The sequence below is a fragment of the Wyeomyia smithii genome, chromosome 3, assembly GCF_029784165.1.
Source record: "Wyeomyia smithii strain HCP4-BCI-WySm-NY-G18 chromosome 3, ASM2978416v1, whole genome shotgun sequence".
In the NCBI taxonomy this organism is placed as follows: domain Eukaryota; kingdom Metazoa; phylum Arthropoda; class Insecta; order Diptera; family Culicidae; genus Wyeomyia; species Wyeomyia smithii.
In genome coordinates, this window is record NC_073696.1 from 36,782,813 (window position 1) to 36,809,870 (window position 27,058).

The window sequence follows — 27,058 nt, forward strand, 5'->3', positions numbered from 1 at the left end:
AATAACTGCAATTTAAATCATATTGCACATAATTTTCAAACAAAATTGTGATTTACGTCAGAAGCAACTGAAATTTAAATGAAAAAATATTTTACGTGACGTTTAATATTCAGGTTTTTTTACTGCGTTAGCAAAAAAAGGTATTAATAATTACAAATATTTTTAGAGCCAAACCGGTTTGTTGGATCGCTATGACATCTTTGGCAAAGTTGTAGATAATAATTTTGTCTTTCTGAAAAAAAACATACACTCTAGATTTTTTTTAAGAAAAAAAATATGAAAAAAAATTGAAAATTTGATGCTTTGAAATTCTAATGTTGATTATAGAACTACAAAAAATTAACTTAACATTGAGAAACAAAATAGTTAAAACTTTCCAGAAAAAAATAAGACTAGAACGTTTGGTTTGATTGGTATAACGTCTTCAGCAAAGTTGTTGTCAGTAATTTTTTTTCCAAAAAAAAAATATACACCGTGAGACAAATAGGATTTTTTCTTGGAAAAAAATATTCAAAAATTTAAGGTACCTACAAATTATTTATCTCAAAAATTAACTTTTTATGGACTTGATTTTTTTAACAAAAACTACACATTATAAGCTAACCAATAATAGTTATAGAGAAATAAGAAATGAAAAAAATAAAGTGTGCAGAAATAAATAAAAAAAAAATATTTGAATATTTTTTACAGCGTGATTTTTTTTTTTTTTTTTTGAAGGACAAAATAATTAACTACAACTTTACCAAAGGTACTACATCGATGAAACAAACCGTTTAGTGGCTAGAAATATTTTTTATCAATGATAGACACTGAGCGTGGAAAATAATCCCAAAACTTGATGTCCCGGCTTTTGTGCTGACATAAACGGTGTTCATTAAGTTCGAATACACTTTAAAAATGTGCTAAAAATGACAATACAAATTTTTTATCTGGGTTAATTTTTATTGAAGCAATGTTCATTAAGAACCTCCAGGGAATTAAGGCACGAAGAACTGGGAGGCCCAAAAGTCTTATCGAGAAAATTTGTCAGATTCGGGATGTGGGCTGGTGCGACGTTCTGTTGAAAGACGTGGTGAATCTTCCCGTAGAGGTCCCGAAGTGCCGAGACCACCACCTTTTCCAGAGCATCGGCCTTATAGTATGCGGCGTTGATTTTCACCTTTTTTTTTTTTTTTTCAATAAACACCAATGGGAGCTTCCCACGCCTGGATACGGACTCATTGAAAGATCACCGGCTCAGTACTGGGATGTTTACGTGGGATGTTTATGTGGGACGTGGGGATGCTGGCCAACGTCGGCGCCCACAGCTGATCATTTTCTGACATTGTGCGGCGGTTGCAAGACAAAGAATTTCTTCTACAAAAACATGAACTCCTGACCTGCGTGCCGCAAAAACAACTTTCCACGGCGTGCCGCAAAAACAACTTTTTTACGTTACGCGGTACTTTTTCATCGTGCGCGATAAACAAACAACAAATGTCAGCAAGTCGACCTCATACGCGTCAATACAAATACACAGAATGCACATGATGCGCACCTACATAACGATGAAAGGTTGTATTCGAACTTATTGAGCACCCTGTAGACTAACATTTGGAAAGAGCTAAATTTTTTTATGAATCAATATATCTGAATACAAGAAAACAAGAGATAAATCAAAGTTTTTTAAAGGCTGCCTTTTAAGAAACTGTCTATATTTTTATTGAAAAATATTTATTAAATTTGATTGACTTGATTCATGGAAAAATATTAAGTAAATTTGAGGTTCTACACTTAAACAAAAATGATGTTAAAAACGAAAAATAATTTAAAAAAAAACTATCATCATACACTTTTTTATTAGGTTTTTCAAATAGACAGTTTAGTTGTCTGAAGCTTTTCTGAATAATCAAAAATGGACACTCTTACGATGAAACTAGACGATGACTTTTTCCATGCAATAAATGATAATCAACAGCGCTCGAATTGCTGTTCTATGCAAGTGTAAGCGGTGCAAACAATCGACCAAAGTTTCACACGCCATTTTAATGATTATCGAGAAAATTATCATGCAAAATCCGAGCATGGAGTTTTACTTCAAAGAAACCAATTTTTCTTATAAGAACATTTTCATGTCCATTATTTTTCACGTTTTTTGGTTCTAAGCGCCCATAGGTCTCTTCGGCGTACAGTAATGACAATATTTACATGTTACATATTACATATTACATATATTTATTTGTCAACAGATAAAAATTCTTATCCTCATGACAATTACTTAATTAACAATTGAACTAACACAGAAAGTTTCTCAAGTTTCTCTTTCTCCTTAGAGAAAATTATCTAAAAATTTCATTTAAAAATATTGAAACATATCATTTTTAGATTCAACACTGAGAAAAAATAACATATGAAACCAAAAAGTGATTTTGAAAAAACGTCTCCCCCAGATTTTACTAAACCTAAGTTTTTGAAATTTACTTGCCGAAAACACTACCAAACATTCTAAAGTAGGCATTTTAAGAGAAAAAAAACTTTCAAAAACTTTTTCGTGTCTGACATTTTTGACATGTTGTTGCCGCACTTCTGTATACACCAAGGGCATCAAAATTCACAGGAATGGTTGAAGAGCTATAATCATTCATTCTTCCCAGTTTGAGCTTCAATTTGTGTTATATCGATCGTATATTTCAATAAATCTATGTTTGTTGCTGGAGTACCACAAACAACTCACGAAAAAGCGTATTTTCATAACAAACTGGAATGTTTCAAACCAAATATTGAAATATCTCAAAAAACGGATGTCTTAGTCGTCAAGAGCTTTATGATTTTGAGTTACTATTAAAATCATATCGCATAATTGGAATTTGATTATTCTCAAAAAAGTTGAAATTGAAAAAAATCTTTGAAACCTAACTTTTGGGTGAAAAATTATCTTACATTTCTCCATCGTGGGCGTTTCATCAAAAGTTTTGAAATAATTTCAAGTTTCAACAAAAATTAATCTGAGTGAGAAATTTCCGTTTTTGATTTAATGTAATATTTGAAGTTTTTTTTTATTTCCTCAACTTAAATTCGAAATTACTAGACTGACGGACGCATTTACGAAATTAATTATTATAAGCTTCTCATTTTGATATTGTCATTTAAATTGTTTTAAATCATTGGAATGCAAATATTTTAAAAAGCGTTGAGATTAATGTTTCAAGCTTAACTTTCCATAAAAAATTCGTCCCATTTCCCTCTTGTTTTGTGGCATTCGAGAGTAATCGCATATGATTAGTTCGAAACAATTTTATAATGGATTGCTGCAAATACGAAGGAAATAGCTAAGCGACTTATTAGCGTTTGAAATTGGACATAATTGTTTTAGATTTAGATTTTCATTTTACACCCCTATGTAGCCGAGCTTTTCGAGAGACGCAGTTGCACGTAAAAATCAACTTTTTTTGTGAATTAAAATTTAATTTCAATATTCAATTTTTTGAATTTTGATTCTTTTCGGAAAGAAAAAAATATTATCTACAATTTAGCCGAAAACGTCACACCGATCAAACAAACCGTTTCGGCCCTAAAAATATTTGCAATCATCAATACCTTCCCAAAATAGTATTTTTCAATAGCTTCTCAAAAATGAGTCGTGTTCCAAAAAATCTAACCATTAGCACAAAATGGCATCTTTTGCCTATAGAAACGTCTATGCAAAGTTGCAACCAAATCATAAAAGACCGATTAAGTTGGTTGCCTTTTTGTGGAATTGCTCAACAGTAATAGTGCGATTCACAAAGTTTCATTTGATTCTGAGAGAGTACTGCCAACACCTGATGCAAAACCCTTATTTTTTTACATTTATGACATTTGTGAGATATTCGCCATTTTTGAAATTTGTGATGTTTTCGACATATTTGACATTTTTGTGTCACTGCATGTCATCAAAAATAACCTAGGTATCATAATATGCGAGTCTCCGCTAAGCATCTAACGATGTTCGATCTACGCTAACACTTGCCACCGCTCTATTTCCTGCGAACATTATCGATCGCATGATCACCAGCGCGACTAGATGGAGGGTTATTAAACCTATTGCTAGTATTTACATAAGTACACAATTGATCAGCGTAATTGGATAACTAGAAGATCAAACTTAATTAAATGCACGAGACCCGGCACTAACCTTTTACCGGAACTGACTCTACCTTAGCTTGTGTACGACGCTATCGATAAAAACGCCACCTCGACATTTGGCAAATCAGTTATAAGTTATCTTAAACAAACAAAACAATCACATTTTTTATTTTCCTCCGCAGCGTGGTGTCGCTGCTGGTGGTTGCGGAAGGTCACCGTAGAGTAAGCTTACTGTCAAGAGAAAGGTCGTCACGCATTTAGATTACTATTTGATAGCCGATGCGACCTCGCACGAGATGATGATCATGACCACATGCAACGTCACAGTACAGCGCGGGGAGATGCATTTCCTCTGCTGACGGAGTACTTGTTAACGGTTCACACGGAGCCTTCCCCGATAAGCTAAACTAGCTCTGATCAGTTGCGTCGCGTTCGTAACCCAGTTCGTATCGTCGAGCACGCGTGTTGGGTACCATCCGGGTTCGTACCTGCGTTGAAGTTGATAGTTCGGAAAAAAATTACCTTCAAAAGAAAAAAAGGAAACTTTGTGATCACACGACAAACGATTACATTTATCACCAAAAAATATGACTATGCGGTAAAACGTTTATTTTAATTCTTATGATTTTTATATCAATTTTGAAGAAAAATGTGATAAAAATTATTTTAATAAAATTACGATGTATCATATAGAGCTACTAAATAAAATCAAAACGGAATCTAAATCACCATTAAAAAAACTTGAAATTAACTATCAACAATGGACGCTCCAATGTTGATTGACTACTGTAACAATCGTAGCACAACTAATGGCGGAAAAATAATGCTTCCGCTCTGTAATCACAACTACGTTACGATGTGATTCAACATCACTGCATTGGGCATGTACTACGTACATCATCACCCGTCCGGTCAGTTACGAAAGAGCGGCGTTGTTGACAAGTTAAGGGTAAACATGGTTCTTTGCGCAGAAAGGCCCTACTGGCCAGGAAGCTCGAAAGATTGCAGTCATCCGAAGGTTCGATTGAAAGTGATAGTGAAATTTGGTGCGAACGTTGAATGATTAATTATATTCCATTTAATATGCTCTTCTTTGGAATCGTCCGACGGTTTTTTACTGGTATATGTAAAGCAGTTTTATTATAATATTAGACGCAACCAGCAACATTTTTTTCACAATGATGTTCTGTGACTGTAATAGCTTGTTACCATTCACTGACAAGTACCACTGAAGAAACGTACACCGCAACGTCGTTAATCCTTTATCAGCTCGTAGATTGTGTGCGACTTCATACTGAGCATGCCTTCCGAATGAAAAATCCTGAATCATTGGAATTGTGACTATTCAAAGACGTTATCAGCTGCGGTTCATTGCATGCGAAAAATATAATTTGTATAATCATCTGGGTCGAGCACACACAATGTGCTGTATATTATACTCCACGACAACACTTGATTTATAAAATTATACACCACGTAAGATCACGACTGGTACGAAGACAACCAGCGAGGAACGTCTTTGAACTAGAGTGAAAATGACTTCGAGTCGAAAAAAATCCAGCGAAGGTATAATTTAAAATGTGTACGTTAGTGCAGACTATCTTTCAGCATTATTTTTAAATCTGGATTGATTCGTGTGATCAAGTTTCAGTTGATGTGTATCTGCTGTGTAGTTATCATAACTGCAGTGTACGACTCTCTAAATAAGCAACAAACAGCATCCTTACATCCACTTGATCATTATCATAAGTTCATAAGTTGAGATCAGCAGCTATACAAACCTCCTCAGGAACATTTTGAATTGAATTAAAAAAACTTACGTCAAATAGCAAAAACTAATCAGGATAGAAAGATCACAAAAAAGTGCCACCGGCTGGAGTTAAACAGTGACAAGTGCAATAAACAATTTACGGACCAGTCTGGCCCAACATGGATCGGAGCCGGGTAAAGTATGTAATTACCTCCGTTTACGGCTCTTTGCTCCATTTAATTATCACTTTAACAGAGTAATAATGAAATATCCTCCCACTGGCGCTGATGTGCCCTCTGGGATGTGAACACCGGTGGAACTTAAGAAATGCACTTTTTTTATTTACTTTTCCGGTGAAAAGTAATTTTCTTCATTGCCCCGCAGCACTGAATGAGACTTGTTTGATGGCAATCAAGTGGAATCCGTTGGAATACGAGTGAGCGCGTGTCTTATGGCACGGCTATCAGTCGATTAATGGCTCGAGTGGACTTAAGGGTAATCATGTGTGGAATTTCACACAGTCGTTTTTATCGATTTGTTGCTGATAGCTGAAAATTATATCGGCTTTTACTATACACTGCAGTCGCCTTCACGCTTTTTCGCTTCTTATTACGCGGATTTAGGAGTTTACGTGCTTTTTGGGTGAATTCCCACAAAATCGATTTGTGTACGGTTTGTTTTTAATGATAACAATTTGAAATTATTCGTTGGGGCTTACTATGCGTATTTTGTTACTCGTAACATTTCTTACACGGTAAAGCGACTCCAGTATACAAATATAGTTTCGAAGCATAATTTTATTAGTTTTGTGTTAGCAGTGCAAAAAACTTTGTTATACTAACTATTACTACACATAAACTAAATTCGTTTAAAATTCAATTTTAAAGATAGTTTTCCAGAGGATGAACCAAATACGATTATTGAATCAAACCTCGACGTAGTTTTCACAAATATTGTGAATGTCATCACTGGAGTCTGCATTATGTTTTTTCGACCCCAAACCATTTTTTAAGCTGTCTGGGATAGAAACAAATTATAAATTTTTGACATAACCGAACGCCCAGAAACAATAAAGATAACAATGATGCAGATTTCATTCTAGAACAGCAAATATGTTTGTCAGTTCATTGCAATACTATTGATATAATTCCTCATAATCCAAGCTAAAATACCACAATGGCTTCGTTTTTAAAAATCACAAAGTCTAGAAAAGAACATAGTGATTGTAGATCGTGAATTAGCATCGAATATTTCCTAAGATTTGCAGCAAAGTTCAACAAACTTCCTCTCAAGAAATTATAGTTCAGAATTATACAAGAACGCGTTAAATGCTTTGTTCCCGTATAAAAGTTGCTTGAATCATACGTGTGATTATTTCAAGAAATCAACAAAAATCTTGATAAAATCTGTGAGGATCAAATACTAATAGATTTCATTGAAATTCATATAACAACTTTTGAAAGTTGTCAGTTTAATTCTATTCCACATGGGTGATTTGAAAATGAAGGTTTTTCGCAAGACTTAAGGATTCTGGCTTTTTAAAGTGTATTCGAGAACGTTACTCTTTTTCAAGGCCTAGGCTGTATGGCAAAATCCAAAACAATTTCAGAACTTTATAAAACTTGCTGCGACAACGAGAAGTGGGATAACATGGATACTCTGTTTGCACTGACTTTTATATTAGAAAGCAATATTTATAATACACAAAAGCGTAGTGTATCAGGTGAGTAAGAAGCGGACTTAAATAATCATTCCGGTTCCCTCTGAAATATATTGAAAACTGATACAAAAAGATCATTAATTTACACCAGTTAGGACGCACTACACAGAGTATGAAACACAGCAAAGATATCTTTTACTCTTAGTTTCTTTTAAGAAAATAAATAGCGGTTGAAGAAAGAGAGCGCGAAAGAAAAAGATAGAAGGGGAGATAGAAAAAAAAGAAAGATAGAGACAGAAATGATCCAAAATGTACAATATCTTATGTTTAAACATTCTGATTTAAATATTCTAACAATCAAGCAACTAATTAAAAAACTCGCTCAGTATGAGTTTTAAAGAGCTTGGGAGCTTCCATTTGCACTTGTATACACCAAAATCGGATAATGCGTTCTGTAAGAAAGGTGGGATTTGTTCTTGTTTTTCTTTGTTCCATTTTGATAAACCACACAGATAAACAACATATTTACACCTGTACACGTACATACACACATACACATATATACAGCCAGTGTTCATTTAGTTGAACTGAGTCGATTGGTATACAAGACTTGCCCCTGAACAGATTCATTTGGTTTTTAAAGTTAAATATCCTATGTAAAAAAATACTCTTCGATCAATATCTCGAAATCTAAGCCACTAATCAAAAATCCACTCGGTAGCATTCTGGGGGAGCCCAGTAGCTTTCATTTGCATATAAGATCATCAAAATCGAATATTGCGTTCTATAAGAAAGGTGCGTTAGTATTTTGCGACACATACATACAGACAACAAACATACACACACACATACACACGAACAGACATTGCTCAGTTCGTCGAGCTGAGTCAAATGGTATATACGGTTCGGCCCTCCGGATCTTGGATCTATTTTGCGTTTTTCGACCGATTTTATAACCTTTGTTTAGTATAACAAAGGTAAAACAGATGTTTTTTTATTCTCGCTTAATTTCCGTCGGTCTAGTTCCGCCACTGTTGTTGTGCCAACCACCAACGCCCGGGGAGGCGACTCCACCCAGGACCCTAACTTACGACCCGTTGATTAACGGACCGGCGCCAACGGCTTTACTTCCTCATGCGATGGAAGGCGTGATCCCAGAGATTTTTCGCCTGAGAAAATTTTCCGCTGTCGGCTAGGATTAATTCTAGACCGTCGACACCTATGTCGGCGGTGGGATACGAACCCAGGCCACCAGCGTGGTTGGCGGAGATGTTACCAACTACGCTAGCCCCCCCCCCCCTTTAAAAACAGTTGTCGCAATGAAAATTGGGCGTCTAATTCACAAGAAATTAGCATCAGACTAGCAGAATGATTTAAATAACATTTCTCATGTTTCCATTTTTTTTATACTTTCCTTCGAATGTTCAAAAACAAAAATTTTCTTTTTTTGTATTCAGTAATTCCAAGCAAAAAAGACCTGCCCGATTTTTTACGCTCTTATCATACTCAAAACCGTTATAGTCGTTCTTAATCGAAAACTTTTGGAACAATGACACTTTCAGTCATAGAGTTGTCAATTTTTTACAAAATTTCAACCGTAACTTCTAAGCTGTTTACCTGATTTCATATTTTTTGACATTTAACAGGTCTTTTGGTGTCAAATTGGAGATAATTGATTAGCTTTTCAAAAAAACTTTAAAAAACAATGATCATGCGAAAATTGGGGTACAAACCGTTTTTAGCTGTTTTGGAGGGCTTGAGTCCCAGTAGACCCTATTGTTTATTATTTCTTTTGATCCCTCAGAAAATTTTACATAAAATATCAAATTTTCCGAAGTTTTATTTCTTATTTTGGTGAATGAATTTTAGTAATCTTAATTGTCCACCATAACCACCATGCGTCTCCATTGGAGAAAGCTTCAGCAATGCAAAAATATCAAACAATAGGGCTCCCTGGGTCCTGAAACTTTTAAAACGTCTAAATACATGATAATGCATTGTAGTAACTTTATTAATGGAGACGCATGATGGTTATGGCGAACTACGAAGATCAAAAATAAATTGTCTTAAAGATGAAAGTTATAGCTCCGTGAAAAATTTGGCTAAAATAGTATACTACCAATGGATTTATCGAGCTTAAGTGGCATTTTTGTAAAACTGTGTTGTTCTACATCACATTCTAAACTGCCAATATCTCAGCCTTCTGGTGAGATATCAAGGATCTACATTTTCGTCATGAATCCCGCTTCAAATCCTGACTAAATTTTTTTTTCATTATGGGGAAAAATCACTTTATTGCGATGTTTGATGAGCTCTGTGAGTCAAATAACTGAATACGATACTGAACTAAGTCATGCAAAATATTTAAAATAAAGTCCTACTACGAGACTCACGAAAGCAATACAAATGACGGAAAGTGACATCTGCCGGGAAATTTTAGTTATTATGAGTACCATATTACTGAAGTTGAAACGGAATAAGCGACGTTTTGCGTGGAATTATTTCAGGATCATTTTGAACGGTGAAATGATTTCACGAATTTGAGAAAGGTTTAAAAACCGATTTATTTGTGTATATATCGGATTTTTTGTTCAGTAATAAGACGAATAATTTATTTTTGAAAAAGTCAACTCTCTAGGACTTACAAATTTCTAAGCTGCGGCCAATGGAACGTATGGGAAAATTTCGTTCAGCAGTAGGATTCAAAAGTTTCGTTTTCTTCAAAAACGTCATTAAACGAAATTTCAACTTAATCGGACTTAGGTAAGTTGTGCCTCAAAGCGGTCAAAGTTTCTTTATGCCGAGTTTTTTTTATGCCGAATGTCTTAGGAATGCATAAAACGTTGAGATCTGGTGTTATCTTGAAAATAATCGAAAAAAATCAAAAATCGACTTTCTGGGACTTCGAAATTGTTGTGCTGCCAAACTTATTTAACTTCACTGTCAATCTCACTACAAGGAGTTAATTTTTGTCACCACACTTTAGGTGGAATCGGGAATAGGAAAGTGAAGTGAGCGTGAAAGTGAGAAATATTTCTCCGTGAAGTAACTCCCGTAATGAGTACCATTATCTTTCTGTTTACGGTTGAGCACCTTTACTCTTTCAACATCGATTTGTAGGGCACCCATTGAACTTTTTTTTTCTTACTTAAACAGAAAGGCTGTGCGACTACAAGATTGACGTAGAACTACATGAAGCTATTCATTGCCACATCTGCATTGTTGCATTTGAGAGTGATTGCAAATTCTTTAAATGCTAGATGCTGAGATAGATGATATATTATCTTATCTCAGTGTTAGTAACTTTTATCTAACACAATTTATTAGTGTAAATTTCTGGAAAAAGAGGTGTCCCCGAAAAGATTTAAAATGGCAACTGGGGTCGAATTTTTAAATTAATATCATATTATTATCCTCCCAGCAAAACTCATTTAAGCTGGTATTTAGCCATTTCCGGCTATTTGCCAGGAACCGGAGGTCAACATCTTGAATTCAAAAACGAAATCTACTTCAGGTTCCATTTTGAATCTTGTCAGTGTCATCACATTATTTGATTGGTACTGGATGAAAGTTAATACATTAAAGTCGCTTTCTACGCGGGGGATACATGCCGCGTAAAAAAACCGCGTAAATTCCGGAATCCGCGTAGAAAAAAAACCTGCGTTAATTCTGCAATCCGAGTGAAGTAAAACCAAAATCCGCGCAATAAAAAATACCGCGTAAATTCCGGAATCCACGTAAAAAAAACGCGTAAATTCCGGAATCCGCGAAAAAAAAACCGCGTAAATTCCGGAATCCGCTTAAAAAAAGCCGCGTAAAAAAACCGCGTAAAAAGCGACCTTAGTGTACTGTTGAACTCAAATGAAACAGTATGAGAAACGTAACGTACAAACCTAATGTAGTTCAACATCAACCTTGCGGTCGTGGCCTTGTACACAACTCTTCTGTTACATTTGTGTTACATTCAATTGTACGAAACACGTCTTTGTGATAGAGATATCTTTATGTGATAGTTAAAAAATCCCTATCTACTTCCAACCTGTTACAACCAAGCAAAATCTCAAGTAGAGACTAGGACACTGGTGGAAATAACGAAATTTCCACACACCAACGCCCAATCTGACAAGAAAGATAGATCAAATCGATGCCTACTTTCCAATCAACTATACTAAAACATTTTGAATTGAACATGATTTTGTCCCCTGTCGACTTGAAAGACATCAATTTTATTTTTACAATTCATTGTTTGGCTGTTCTGAGAAGTACAGTTTGAAATCGGATTGTTGATTGGCAATTGCTCCTATAACACACCGTTCGTAATTTAACCCTCTAGTGCCCAATGCCGCCATTTGGCGGGCTTCAGTTGAAGTTCCGAAAAGCTTCAATAAATACTTAAAAAATGTTTATGATGGTTTATAGTGATTTTATCGGAGTCCGTTTAGAAATTCATTTGGGCACTAGAGGGATAAACCGTTTTTGTCAAGGCGTTCCGACATTTTGAATGAACGCAAGAATATTAACCCTTTTAAATTTTTGATTTGTCCTCAAAAGGACAATTTGTTGTTCAGTTTAAAATCGGATATGATGCTGTTAGCACTTCTGTGCTATTCTCGACAGTGGGAATTAGGCATTCTTTTGATAACACAGTGGAAAGTTGTTTCCACTGAAAACTTGACAGCCGACGGATTTTGATTGCCAACATCCCAAAAACGTTTGTGTGTTGCCAAAATACGGCAGACGTTTTCACCGGAGATGAAAGTGACGGCCGATGCACCTGCCGCTACTGCACAAAGGCGGCTTTTTATGAAAGGAAGTGCAACTGCACCTAGCGTTGACGCTGCTGCCGCTGCACAGTGGGGAATCGCTGGCCATCGGCCAAAAAAAATGTTTTCGTTAGCTGTTTCATAATATTTTTCCTTTATTGCTATAACATTCAAGTGTCTAAATCCAAAATTTGGACGCAATATCATAAAATCTGAATTTTTTATGACTTTTCAAAGCTTGGCGAACTGACGGTTTTTGTCTTTTTCTTGAAAAAAAGTACATTACTTTGAAGCGCTCTGTAGCTTGAATGATAGCTTGGATTTTTTTGGCGTCAAAGGAAAAGTTGTTGTAAGTATTGTGCAAAACAAACCCTTTTCATTTGATATTGTAAAATTTGGTCATAGTAGGCCTGACACTAGAAAAAAATTTAAAAAAACGTGATTTTTTGTATAAAAGTAGCTTAAAAGTTTAGTTGCCGCAGTTTGCCACGGCTGTGACTACATTTAAAATTTAGGTAAAAACGTAAGCTTTCAAATGCATACTGTCCGCTGCTGCGCAAAACTGCGCAAATTGTCACTTTAGTGAAAAAAGCGATAGCAGATTATTCTAGTTTTTTATTTTTGAAGTTGAAATTCCATCCTGGATTAATTTTAATCATAACCATGATACCCCATTGATGAAGATTAATGTTATCGTACTCAATCCGTAAGGATAAAATATAAATTTGGGCAACAATCACAAAATTTATCAATGAAAAGTTATAGAATAAGTGTTAAACAAGAAAACAGTAAACAAATCTGAAATTTTAATTATCTCAAACTTTATCACTTTCTGCAAATTTAAAACAATACTAAAAACATTCAGCCCTTTTCGATTTATGATCATGAAATTCGTTAAACCGATTGAAGTGTCAAATATTAGCAGCAAATTCATACCATCAAACTCCGGCCAACAATAGCCCGTTTGAAGATTGCTTTTGCTTCGTACTCGTTTGCATACAAAAGTAAAGCACACATTTTACTTTATGAGAAAAAAAAAACAAAGAACAGTCGTCGCCCTCCGCATCTCTTCGTATTCATTTAGAACGTTGTGTCATTCCAGTGTCTAAGTTTTCAAATTCATAAATTCGTTGAATTTTATTATGGAGCCTTCAACTTCAGCGGCACCACCTAATTCAATGTCTAGTAAGTTGTCAATTCATGGTGTTATACATGTATTTAAATGTCCTCTTTCAACCATAGAAACCGGATTAGGAAAATAACATATATATGAAACAATGAAACATCGAAAATTACTAGAAGAAATGAAAATTGCAGCGAAAGACATTTTTCCTGCTGATAAGTATAATGAACTTCAAATTTTCTGGAAACAATTCAACACGAGATTTAAGCGATCACAGCGAAAGATACTGATGCTGTTGATGATTTTTTCAATTTGTAATTAATTTGTATTACTTATGTTGTTTTAGTTCAATTAAAAAAATATTTATATTTAGGCAAAATTTGTTTAGTTCGAGGGGTCGTCCATAAATTACGTTTTTTTTTTTCAATGGAAAGGACGCCCGGTGGCACTACTTGTGGTCAAAGATCATATAATTCTATAAAAAAGGAAAAAAGGCAAAAATATATTAAAATTGGCTTTCGTGCTTTATGGACGGCCTCAAACAAAAAATGGATGCCAAATTCGTGTTCAGCGCCCCAAAATTATGTAAATACCAAGTTTTTGTCGCATTTATCGACACTTTTTTTGCTTGGCCAGCCTTTGTATGGAGTCGCCCCACTGTGCGCTGCTGCTACTCAGTTAGGACCGTTCTAGTCGCCATCCACTAGTACAATAGTTGGTTTAAGCAAAAACAGGCCCTTTTATAGCCTAAACAGTACATTCCCGGTTTATTGGGTATGTAATTCTGTCGATCGTGTTAGGGAAAGCAATCATCAAGCAACCAATCAGATCAAACTAAATCTGCGTTGAAAACATTGAACATTTCACCAGTACAGTAGTTTGCATGATTCAGGCTTCCATTATTTAGATTAGGCTTCCATTATTAAGATTTAATTTCAGCTCGTAGTCGGCAACGAAGATAAAAAATTTGCTCTTAGTTTCCAAGTTACCTAAGAAAGTAAGACACTAGAGCAAAATCATTCCAAATCGCCTGGAAATACGCGGAACTTTAATCGACCATTTTTGATTTGAATGAAACTTTGCACACGTATTTGGCTTAGCAAACTGAGCATTTTTCACAGGTGGTGAGATTTTTTACACCCATGAGTTACATTCTAAAAGGGCGTATGACTTTTGGCATAGGTTTTATTCGACGCATTGTAGCCCAGAAACCGTTGGTTGTATAGAAAAAGTGTCTGAGAATGAGTTGTAGGGAATTAAAAATGCACCATAAAAAATATACACTGTACAAAAAAAAATTTTTTGACCAAAATAATTAAAAATAAACATTGAATTTCATTTTAATAAAAAGATTTGATTTTGTTTTAAAAGAAACTTGACGTTAATACGCAAGTTTTTAAAAAAAGTTCAGGATGGAGAAATGAAAAATTATTTTTTTATGGTAGATTAATTTTTTTATGAAAATTCTAATTCAAATACTTTTCAAAATATTTGTATTCTGATGATTTTAAAAGATGCAGAGAGTCATTTTGAATCAAAAATCTCGTGGTAGTAAACATTCTGAAGGCATTGGTTTTCGAGTTATTTCTAATTTAAGCTCGAAAAGTTAAAATTATTTAGGGAAATACACGTTTTTCTTAATTTGTCCATGGTTTTCCAGCAAAAACCATACATTCATTGGAATGCTTGATCAAAAATATACAATTCATTCTTTGATAACAAAACGATTGGGCGAACAGTTCTCAAGAAATGAGTTCAATGTTCTATGTGATATAAATATATATAAGTATCAAATATTTATTTTCGAGTTTTATTATCTTAGAAACATATTTTTTTATGACATAGATACTTTACAGAACTAATTTCACCTTATATTTTATATACATCATAAGTAAATGATTCGTCATCTTTTGAAAACAGCTTCGTTTGTATCTTATTTTCTGAAATCGGAACAAAAGAGTAATACTTTTGTGTGGCAGCTATTATTATAGATTTTTTGAAAATATTGCTCCATTCTGTTACTCCTTGTTCATATTCTTCATATGATACCCAACTAAATGACATTTTTGCTTAATTTTTATCACTTTTCTGATTAGACCAATCATACAATTCTTTTGGGCTTGTAATGGGATGTTCATGTTCTTTAGCTAAACTTGCATTTCCTGCCATTCGTTTTAATATGCCACCAATTGCATCGCATGGGCCTTTAACATGAGAAGTCGCAAAAAAATGCCACTCTGCATCGACGTTATAGTTTGTTTTGAACTTGCAAAGACTTGCAATGTTTTTTCTATTTTTAAATTGTGAGGCAGCTCCATCAGACATTAATATCGCTTTTTTCAACTCTATTGTTGTTTTTAAAAAACTCAATAATTTGGCAATGAACACCTGAACCGCAACAGTATCATGATGGAGTACTTCCGATTTTATGATTAAGCTGATATTCTTAAGTGTTCCAGATTCTGAATAGTAAACAACGAAGGGATGAATGGTGGCTTGACTATTATTCCAATAACTACACGAATCACAAATTGATAAAGACGTATTAAAATGAGCTTGACTGTTCAATATTTTTAATTTTGCAATAACGTTTTCGTTTAATTTGAGTAAGCTTGATGAGCACCGATGATCAGGAAAGGGTTTACAGCATTTGGGCTTGATGTATTACATTTTCCATTTATTCATCTTCACAAATGCAAACTGTTACTAACACATCTGGAGTAGTGCAATCGTATTTATATACGAAAACAGATATTATAGGTAACCCAGTAGTTATTGATTGCGTACTTTACAAACAGTTATTATTAGTAAACATGTAGGTAGTGTTGCACGACAAACATATTTTTTTATAAAACATTCGGCAAGGGGGAACGTGTAGGTAGGCTAAGATTGAGCGCTTAAGTTATTTATCATATCGTTTTGTTGTCAAAGAATGAATTGTATATTTTTGATCTAGCATTCCAATGAACGTATGGTTTTTGCTGGAGAACCATGGACAAATTAAGAAAATCGTGTATTTTCCGAAATATTAATAATTTTTCGAGCTTCAATTAAAAATAACTCGAAAACCGATGCCTTCAGAATGTTTACTACCACGAGCTTTTTGATTTAAAATGACTCTCTGCATCTTTTAAAATCATCAGAATACAAATATTTTGAAAAATGTTTAAATTAGAATTTTTATAAAAAAAATAATCTACCATAAAAAAATTATTTTTTATTTCTCCATCCTGGACTTTTTTCAAAAAGTTGCGTATTAACGTCAAGTTTCTTTAAAAAAAAATTAAAAAAATATCAACTCTTTTTTTTTAAATTGAAATTTAATGTTTATTTTTAATTTTTTTTGGTCAAAAAAAATTTTTTTTTGTGCATTGTATTTTTTTATGGTGCATTTTTAATTCCCTACAACTCATTCTCAGACAGTTTCTCTATACAACCAACGGTTTCTGGGCTACAATGCTTCGAATTAATCCTATGCCAAAAGGCATACGCCCTTTTAGAATGTAACTCATGGGTGCAAAAAATCTCTCCATCTGTGAAAAATGCTCAGTTTGCTAAGCCAAATACGTGTGCAAAGTTTCATTCAAATCAAAAATGGTCGATATTCGACCAAAGGTCATTTGGCGCGATCTTGCTCACTAGTTATAATTGGCTCTGTTAAACATTAATTGTATTTGTGCCGTGTCAAATAAATGGTGAATAAATGGTATGTGAAGTAAAAAAAATTGAGGCTTGACAACTTGTTTATGCATTTTAGTGTCGTATGGAAGCAGATAACAGAAGCTGCCGCACTCAGTTACGTAACGTTTTATTACGCTGCTGCTGGGTGTTGCATATGAAGTCGGATTTACAACCGCTTTGTTAAGGCGTTCCAACACTTTGAATGAAGGGTAACGAATGAACGAGCAAATATTAGGCCCTCAATTAAGTTTTTTAATTTATCCTCAAAATACAATTTTATGTCTGATTTAATATCCGATTTGATACTGATCGCCTCTCTGTGCTATCTGCTATCCCCGACAGTGGGAATTGGGAATTCTCGTGATAACACAGTGAAAAACTGTTTTTACATTGAAAATTTGAGGGGCGACAGATTTTAATTGCCAGCATCCCAAATTGCCAGCATTTTATTTTGTTTATGCATGCTCAGTACTGCTCAAAATGGCGTCGAAACAAGAAGCTTTGCGCAATGTACAGTTTAACTAAACTGTTCGAAAATCCAGCAAAAACATCACGGTAAATATTCCAGTTTCGAATGTGTATACTATTCTGCTAACCTCTATAATAATTCGCGGTAGAAGACCGGTCAAAGTAAAGCACAAAAAAGGACTTCGTTCCTCATGTCAAAATCATGGTTCGATCCGAGTTGGATTGTGGCCTCTCGATATCATCCCGTTTCTGGAAATATTAGGTAATATTTGTCTATTTTATGATATTTTATGATTCAAAATGGCACCACGGAATTCCGCATTTATACAAAAAAAAAGAAGATGAAAAATCCAACATCGTGGGGTAACAAATTTCCATCCTAATCAGAGTTTCTTCAAAGTTAATCCCTCCATCAACAATTCCACTTTGAATTAAATTTTGCGCATAACGAAGGTCAACGCCGGTGGTCTTGTAATCACTTTAACAGCACTACACCTCTACCGGATGGTCTAGAGCGGAAGCCCTTTCCGCTATTCCCGACTACGAGGGAGAAAAAAAAAGCTGATAATCTCGACCCATAATTATGCGCGGTTCCAAGTACAGCTACTACTACTCCTTTGAATGCCGGCAATGTAAACATTCAATACAGAGAGAAGCCATTTAATACAGTTTTTCCTCGCTCGCTGGATCATGAAAAATAACGTTCTTTAAAATCTTTGATAGCGCGTTTTCCACAAATGGTTGCTAACCTAACCCTCAGTATTTTTAATGAACTGTCACGTAGACACTTGAGTGCAGTAGATTAAAGGCACTGAGCATGTATAGGAGTGCAATGCGCGTGTTATCCAAAGCAGTGGTTTTTTATTTAGTATAATGAATGAGAACCTTTTTCTTTGGTCTAAGAATTATAACAGAAATCGTGTAGAAATCCAGTACTTGACTGTTTTGGTCACAATTTCCCACATCCACTTTGTTTTACTGCAGTAGTTAATTACCGAAAATCCATTAATGACACAAAATATCCGCTTTATGGACTGTTAATTATAATCACGATCCACCGCCACTGTCCAAATGCGAGCTGGTTTTGCTAGTGCACACGACGGAGTTATCATTATTATTGTCATTGTTTTAGCCACTTGACTACCAGGAGACGACAGTGCCGCCGCTGGTTGGCTATTATCTAGATTTGCTTCCGACAGTTTCTACGCAAACAAATGCTAAACGAACTTCCATCCATTCCATCTACATTTCACTGAACGTTACATTCCCAATAACAATACGTAGAAAACTAGCTGTGAATAGAGTCATCTCCAGGAAATTTTTATTTTTCTAGTTTACGAGGGAGCAAAGAATATGCATACGGTTTTATTTTTAATTGTTTCAATTTCAGCACGGGTCTTGTGTCAAACAGTTACGCTAAGAGGAAGTTCAATTTAGCATCATTTGCATACAAATATTTGCAATCTGCAAAGCAGATCTTCCAAAGACGGCCTACTAAAATGATCACATGGGACTTTCATTAGCTTTTAATTTACTTAGTAGGGCTTATCAGTGACAATCAGCACATGCATTCGTTCGTTTGTCGATAGTCTACCAGTATCAATTTACTAGAATACTTGAAATATACAGAATAATTGACAGTCAGCTAACAAGAATTTGTTGACATGATTACTGTTTGCAGTACTGAAACTGACATCTGTTCTTTTATGTTTTTATTTACAGACCGTGGAAAATGGATCACGGTGAAGTTGACGATGAAGCTCCTATAGACCCGCGGCTCAATAGTCGCACATTTCCATTGGATCCGGATTTCGAGGGTAAGCACCGATTATTGCATGTAACTTATGCGTCACCCTTTTCTTTATCGCTTCATTGGTCGAGTGTGTTTGATATCGACTGTTGATAACGCGCTTCCTTATTCTCGTGAAAGCCGGCATAAAAAAACTTAGTGAAGCTGTCGTGCAATAAAAACCCATAGATGTCGATTGGAATAGTGTCTCAAGTAGCTATAAAATCTGACCACCAATGGAAAGCCAATCAAATTACACTGGTTTGCTGATTCTACGGCATTCTTCGTGCAGCGAATGTCACCACACGGGAAAGGAGCAATCGGACTGTCGGCCACATTCGACGACCCGTTCGGGAGAAGCGACTTTTGTCCACCAACCGACGACACTAAGCCGACGGACGGCAGCAACTATAGAGCGTTGCACAGTAGCACCATCGGCTATCGATTGCGGCAGCTCTTGTCACGGATTTGCTTCCAACAACGGGTGCGCCAGTCATCATGCCATAGAAAGCAAGTGGTGGTAGCAATTTAATCAACTGGTTTATGGTACGCCTCGGGTGTTGACGGAATCGGAAGAAGTACGCTACACTTTCTGGATACACGCAACTAGTGGGTGCTATCACCAACCTAATCAGTTAACTACTATTTTATGCTGCCAATTTATATTCTACGACATCTTTATAAAAGCTGCCGACAGTTTAGCGCAACGCATATCGGTATACAAGACGGAAATAAATGTAAAATCTCAGACAGAATATCTAATTTTGTTTTCACAATGATAGGAACGAGGGAACAATGTGCCAATATCGATTGTGCCTGGCTTGCTGTTCTCGAAGCGAGACCGACAATCTCAAGTTCAGATAAACAGTCAAAGCAGTCTGCCGGAACTATAAGCTTTTTAGATACAATAGAAAGGTGTTTCTATGATAACAGAAGAAGGTGCTTATATGTTTATAATTTTATCAACACTGCACAGCAATCATCTGTTCCTGGATTCAAAGTTTCTTTTCAAACTTGCTTGCTAAAATATTTTCGCAGCGACTGAAATTGAATTAATAAGGTTATGAATAATTCCGCACTCTGTTTCGCCCTTCAAACTGTCATAGAGAGGGATGAGAGCGGTACACAACTTTATAACAGCCGTCAGAAGCAATCTACCCTCTAGGTTAAAAATGGTGTGCGGACGCTTGAAAGGCACTGTACACAGAGATTACCAATGTACCTACCTTCCATCGTGAAAAAGGAGACTCGCTTTTGCGTAAGCTTAAAAACAACTATTTATAGATGGTATTGGGACATTAACCACCGGAGAAGGCGCATGATATTTTGCAAACAAAACTAATATTCTAGACAGTCTTCTTGACTTCGGATATTTTAACTCACTTCAGTGGCGTAGCCAAAGGGGAGGGGGGGAGTTAAGGGTCTGAAAATGTTTACACGTATTTGGCTTAGATAACTGTGCATTATTCACAGATGGAGACATTATTCATACTTCTGACTTTTCTTCAAAGCATTGTAGCTCAGAAACTGGTGGTTGTGTAGGAAAACTTTCTGAGAATGAGTTGTAGGGACTAATAAAGCCTCATAAGGAATATACACTAAAATCGATTTTTGCGCGGGGGATACGTGCCTCGTAAAAAGAAACCGCGTAAACTCCGGAATCAGCGTAAAAAAAAACCGCGTAAATTCGGCATTCCGAGTGAAGAAATTTCGAAATCCGCGTGAGAAAAAAATACCGCGTAAATTCCGGAATCCGCGTAAAAAGCGACCATAGTGTACATAGTAAAAAAATTTTCAATAAAAAAAATTAAAATAAACACTAAAAAAATAAAAAAAATAGTTGAATTTTGGTTTATTTTTTTAAGAAACGAAGTTATAACCAAATTTTTGAAAAGAAGTCCAGGAGAGAGAAATGAAAATTTAATTTTGATTGGAAGATTCTTTTTTTTTTAATTCTGATTTCAACATTTTCCAAAATATTTGTATTTTGATGATTTTAAAAGAATCAAATAGTTATTTCAAATCAAAAAGCTCTCTGTGTTTAACACTCTGCATCGGTTTTCGAGTCATTCTAAATTTATGTTCGAAAAGTGTTTAATATTTAGGAAAATACAAATTTTTCTAATTTGTCCGTGGTTCTCCAGCAAGAACCAAGAATTCATAGTTTGACAACAAGACTGCATGACTGATGGAGCTGGCTCACAATACAAAAATAGAAAAAACTCTGCAAGTCTTTCAAACAAAAACAAAATATAATGTAGATGCAGAGTGCCATTTTGTTGCACCGTAGCCATTTAAACTTCGTAGAAACACTTCGCACGGACACTGTCGCCGGTGTTTCAATCTACGCCCTAAGTGCCGTCGATTTAACACTAACACTGAGTGGCAGTTGCAATACACATCGTGGCTTGTTTCTATGCAAAAATCGCGCCCGGGCAGCACAGTTCAGTGTTTTCATCACCAGATTATAGCTTCCTAACCATTCCTGGGAATTTTAGTGCCCTTAGACACCAACATTTTTTTCAAGACTTGAACGTTAAAGCGAAAACCCCGGCTAGCAATTACTATGCGACACTTTGACGTAAGTTGACACGTTTTGACAATAGCAAGGAACTCCAAATCTCACATAAATAGTTAAAAAGTTATAATCTTTCTATGGCAATTATTTTGAGATTCAAGGCAGCATTTTTTTTGCTTTTGTCGACACTTGGACAACAAAAACCGTCATTCGACCCCATCCGGTGGACAATCGCGTATATAGATCAAACCTCTCCGGCCTTCGTTCACATGACCTGGCGTCTACCGGGAAAAACCGGGAGAATCAGGGAATATCAGGGATTTAATTTTTCGATAAAGGAAATCAGGGAATATCAGGGAATTTGAAAAGTCATCAGGAAAATTTCAGAGGCTTGGATTTTTTTTACAAAGTTAGTTCTGAATTGAATTTATTTCAGAGCATTCGATGTGGACGCTTACCAGCAACCCTACAACAACACTCAATAATAACTAGGTTAGTTAATTTGCTTTTTCCGACGCGAAAACGAAAGTACCAATCAATGCCAAATGAGCTCAAAATAGGCAAGAAATAATCGATCATGTTTTAATTGACTGAATGTATGTACTCGTACTTGGTTCAGCAAACTAAGTATTTGTTCTTGGTAGAAGATCCATTTTAGCATAGGCTTTATTTAACTATTCCCGCGGAGTGATAGGGTTTTTCCTCGATAAATGACCTTCAAACTCTTCTTACTCAGCAACCACATGCACAATTTGCACAAACTTAAAGATCTGATCTGAGTTCCAAAAATTTCAAGGATATTTGTTAAACTGCAAATTTCAGTTGAATTCCCGCGGGTAATGCACGGGATCTTTTTGTTGTACAGTAAAACTTTCTGAGAATGAATTGCAAGGAACTGATGATACCTTGTACAGGGCTCGTAGTGATCAAAATATCAAGAAAAAGTTACTTAAAATTTTTCGAAAAGTATCCAAATAAGTACTAACAAGTCATTCACTGCCGGTACCGGCATAATTGTCCCATACTGATTTTGGGCACTTTTGAGTTATCATCGGGAATCGACTTAATTGTTATCATATTTTCTGGAAAAAAATTAAAATTGATACTTTTGTATGGAAGAACATGGAAAAAATACCAGGTTGTTTTTGTCCCATATTGAAAGTACCCGCATTACAGTCCCACTGCATAGTGGTACAAACTGCAAATATATAATTTTGCTCCAGATTAGTGTATATCGGATTATTTTAGGCATATAGAAGTATGTCATTTAATTAACTAGACTAATGTTGTTTTTCTATAGTACAATCTACGTTGCCAATGATATTGCCGGTTGCTGGTTGAATTTATATGTGATGGGACAAAATATGTGAGTATTTTTGAAATGTACCCGCATATTTTGTCCCGTTTTGTCTTTTTTCAAGTTATGTAACATAAAACCAATTCCATCCATGGTTTTTTGTTCTCAACGATAAACTTGTGCTGCCATGAAACTGTTATGGTCATTGGTTCTGGATGTAATTGCTGGAAATCCAAAAAAATTCACGGATAATATCAAATCGCCGTTTTCTCAACATGTTTTTTTTTTCATTATGGGACAGTTGTCCGGGTACCGGCAGTTCAGTAGTGCGCGCATTTTATGCTAATTACTACATTTTTTTCGTAAAAACCAGTGGTTAGACAAGATTTTTTTCCAGTTTCTTGCACTTCATCATCATCACGTTTACAATTCCTTCAGAACTATTGACACACCTTCTAACATCGCCTGAACAAGCTTCACCATTGTCATATTCCAGTAATCAAAAATGGTGATTACTTTCTTGCAACCAATTGACAGAAGACTCAAAGACTTGCTCAATAGTTTGAATGTGTTCATAACTCGGAATATAGTGTGTCCAATAAAAGACGAAGTCACACGTTAATCTTTCGAACTAAATTTCTATTTTTAACAACGGCCTTTACCCGTTAAGACATAAGTTCATATTGCAGACAGTATATGCAGTAGGGGAAGCGAAAAATAAGCGAACTGGAAATATGATCACACGTTGATGTTATCAAATTTCTATTAATTGGATTTAATTGGAACTAGCTTAAATCAGATTAAATCTATCATTAAAATTTTCAAAAATACAAAAGCACCTGGTGACATTTTAATTAAAGTTCTTCTTGAGAAACTCTCAGAAATTGTTTCAATATGAATATTTAGCTAAATTATGGAAAAATGCCAAAAATACTCCAATTTTAAAGCCGGATAAGGATCCAGTTTAGGTTTCAAGTTGTCGACCAATCAGTTTATGATGGTATATCAGAAAAAGCATTCGACAGAATAAAGGTTTTATTGCGAAATTGTTAATTTCTTATGTTCCAACTTTTACAGTCAAGATTTTAAAATAATTATTCAACTGATCCAACCAGAATTCCAAATCTGATTGATTTTCTTGTCAAAATAGGTGTGTCTCAAAATAGTTAATTGCCTCTCAAAAAGTGAGTGCCCCAGACGTTTCAGAAATGCTTCAAGTCTTCTTAAGTTTTCCCGTAAGTGACAACTTTGGGACAACTTTTTTTCTCTTTTGTCGACTAATGCAATTTTTATTTTCAATTTTATCAAACTGGACGTGTTTCTCAACAAAAATATATTTTTGTTCAAGATTCAAGTTAGCAAAAGCTAAGCTAAACTGTTTTAATTACTGGTGCGAATTTCGGCAGGAACTAATTTAAGTCTGATCCGTTTAAGTTTTGTGATTTAGTTGAAAAAATCTAAAATAGTCGTAACTTAACTTAGTTTAAAAAAAATTGAATAGTCACGGAAAAAAATTTGGAACATCAGGGAGAATCAGGGCATATCAGGGAATTTAATTTTGGAAGTTGAGTCGCCACCCTGTGAATAATTGAGCATAAAAAATGTAAGTAAATAAATAAGAAGAAGAATTAATTTAATCCCAAAACACCTAGACCAGAAATTCCGTAAATAAGAAGAATCCCATCAAACTCCAGCCTAAAAGAACTAAGAAACGCACAAAAAAAAACAGGAAAGAGCGAAGCAGAAATTGAATCCAAATTTTACTGTAAATGGATCCAAAGTTGGAAGAAACTAAAGGGTGTTACGGTCAAAAATTGGCCAAAGAAGAATGTGTGTGAATCGGTCTTTCTTTTATTAAAAAATCTAGTTATGTTTCATTGTCAAGTTCAATTCGTACAGAATAAAGGAAAAATATTGGCTCAAGCTTCATTCTTAGCGAATGCGAATTGCCAGATCTTTCTCGTGACTCCTTTCATCAAGTTTTGCACAGCCTTCTTGGTCACTATGTTCGCCGCAGAATGCCAGTAAGCCTTTTTTTTAAAGGTGGCGGGGAACCTCGCAAACAGACACCTGAGAAGAGAACTCAGGCACACCCTGAGTTGGGCTTAAACTAAGAAAGTGATGCTGGGGTAGTTACACTTCCCTAGACACCTACTCGGCCTTTTTCGGATCCTCTAAAACCCCTCCACTGGAGGTCCTCCAGTCTCCAGCCCTAATCTTCCCGGGACAACGGTTAAGTATTACATCGGGGAGTGGGTTTTGTGCTTGATGCACCCTGTTTACTCTTAGCTGACTATCTGAAGACTGGCAATTGGTGGTTGCCACTCACAGATATTCTGAAAGGCAGCAGCACCAACCGCGTTCCAGATGTCCGGGTTGTTGCACATCCTCCGGACTAGGTTGTCCGGAGTAGTGCCTAGACCACTCACTGCCATCATTTCGCTCCTCGCACGTACAGAACGTGGGCATACGAAGAAGACGTGCTCAGCAGTCTCTTCCGCATCCACGCACTCGGGAAACATGAGATATCTACGAAATAAGTCAGTGCGTCCAGCTAGCCTTCGTGGAATTAAACGATTTCCGCTGCTATGGGGATAACGAGAATGACCTTCTGGTTCGTCGAGTTCCCCCTGTGTCACATCGTTGGTCGAAGTATTCTCTGTCCTCCTTAACGGCGATGTTGATAGGCATCACGCCGATCAAGACACAAATTACGTATGACGCTGTACGGTACGCACTCTCAACCCTCAGGTTGATGATAAGCCTTTCTAGGTACTTTCCAGTTCAAAACGGTAACTGTTAATACCTAGAGCTCTGGACCACACTGGCCCACCATACTTAAATGTGGATAATACCACACTGGCAAAAAGTTGTCGCTTGCTGCCATACACCGCTGAGACATCATACGAGATAGTGTTGCAATAGCCGATAAGGCTCTCCTACAGGCATAGTCGATGTGGCTCCCAAAACGTGAGCTTGTAGTCAACCATAACCCCCAAAAGCTTGATAGATCGCTTCGAGGTAACGGTGCAGCCTCCGACTCTGACCACCGCCTGTTGCTCACAACCTTGACCTCCGTTTTATGATGCGCTAGCTCCAATTTCCTGGAGTGCATTCAGTCTCGATCCTCCTCGTTCGACTCGCCGTAGACCTCTAGCGTTATGTCGTCTGCAGAACCGACGATCACAACGCCTACAGAGAACTTGAGTTTTGACACACGCACACCATCATATATGACATTCCACAAGGATAAAACCTTGCGGAGCTCCTGCGGTGATTGGGATGCACTTCTGACCCTCCTCCGTGGTGTTAACAAGTACTCCGGGCACCGGATGCTCTTGAGCGCAAGCGCTATTGGGCGCATTCTTCACGTCAAGCGTGACGATTGCGCAATAGCGTATGTCCCATCTCTCGCGCTGGAGTGCTACATTCGCTGTCCTGGTGACGGAGAGGATAACACCCAGCGTGGACCTCTCTTTCTCTTTGCCAGACCGTTTACACCATTCATGTGCTTCACCAGTGTGTTGAGGATAATCCTCTGAAGCACCTTGCCCGCAGTATCTAACAGGCAGATAGGCCTATATGCCGATGGATCCCCTGGCGGTTTCCCAGCCTTCGGTAGTAGGACCAATCTCTACCGCTTCCACCTCTCCGGGAACGCCAGTTAGCATTGAACTGCATCTCGTTGACAACTGTCTTTCGTGTTTTTTTGAGATTCCGCTTGATGAAAATTCCTGTATTTTTCTATAGGGTGGATTATGGTGTTCCACCACCTGGTCGTTGTTCGCGCCACACCACTGCCACTTTTTCCATAATGACAAGACGTCTAATCCACCCAAAACGGAACGGAACAACTGTGCTGCTTGAAGAAAGGCAACAGACGTATTATCAGACACTCCTGCACA

At 36.2% G+C, this 27,058-nt stretch overlaps 1 protein-coding gene across 15 annotated transcripts in view; it reads left to right on the top strand.

Moving 5' to 3' along the window:
- LOC129732064 (sodium bicarbonate cotransporter 3) overlaps positions 1–27,058 on the top strand; it is a 113,455-nt gene that overhangs the window by 48,416 nt on the left and 37,981 nt on the right. For 14 of the 15 annotated variants that reach the window (XR_008729155.1, XM_055692552.1, XM_055692550.1 and 11 more), the window contains one exon: positions 19,272–19,366. Coding sequence is in view for 14 of the 15 variants with exons in the window: in XM_055692555.1 (XP_055548530.1) it covers positions 19,272–19,366 (95 nt within the window). In the remaining variant the exon portion in view is untranslated. Of the gene's footprint in view, positions 1–4,547; positions 4,703–19,271; positions 19,367–27,058 lie in introns of those variants that run through there. The other variant, XM_055692548.1, reaches the window with a different exon arrangement.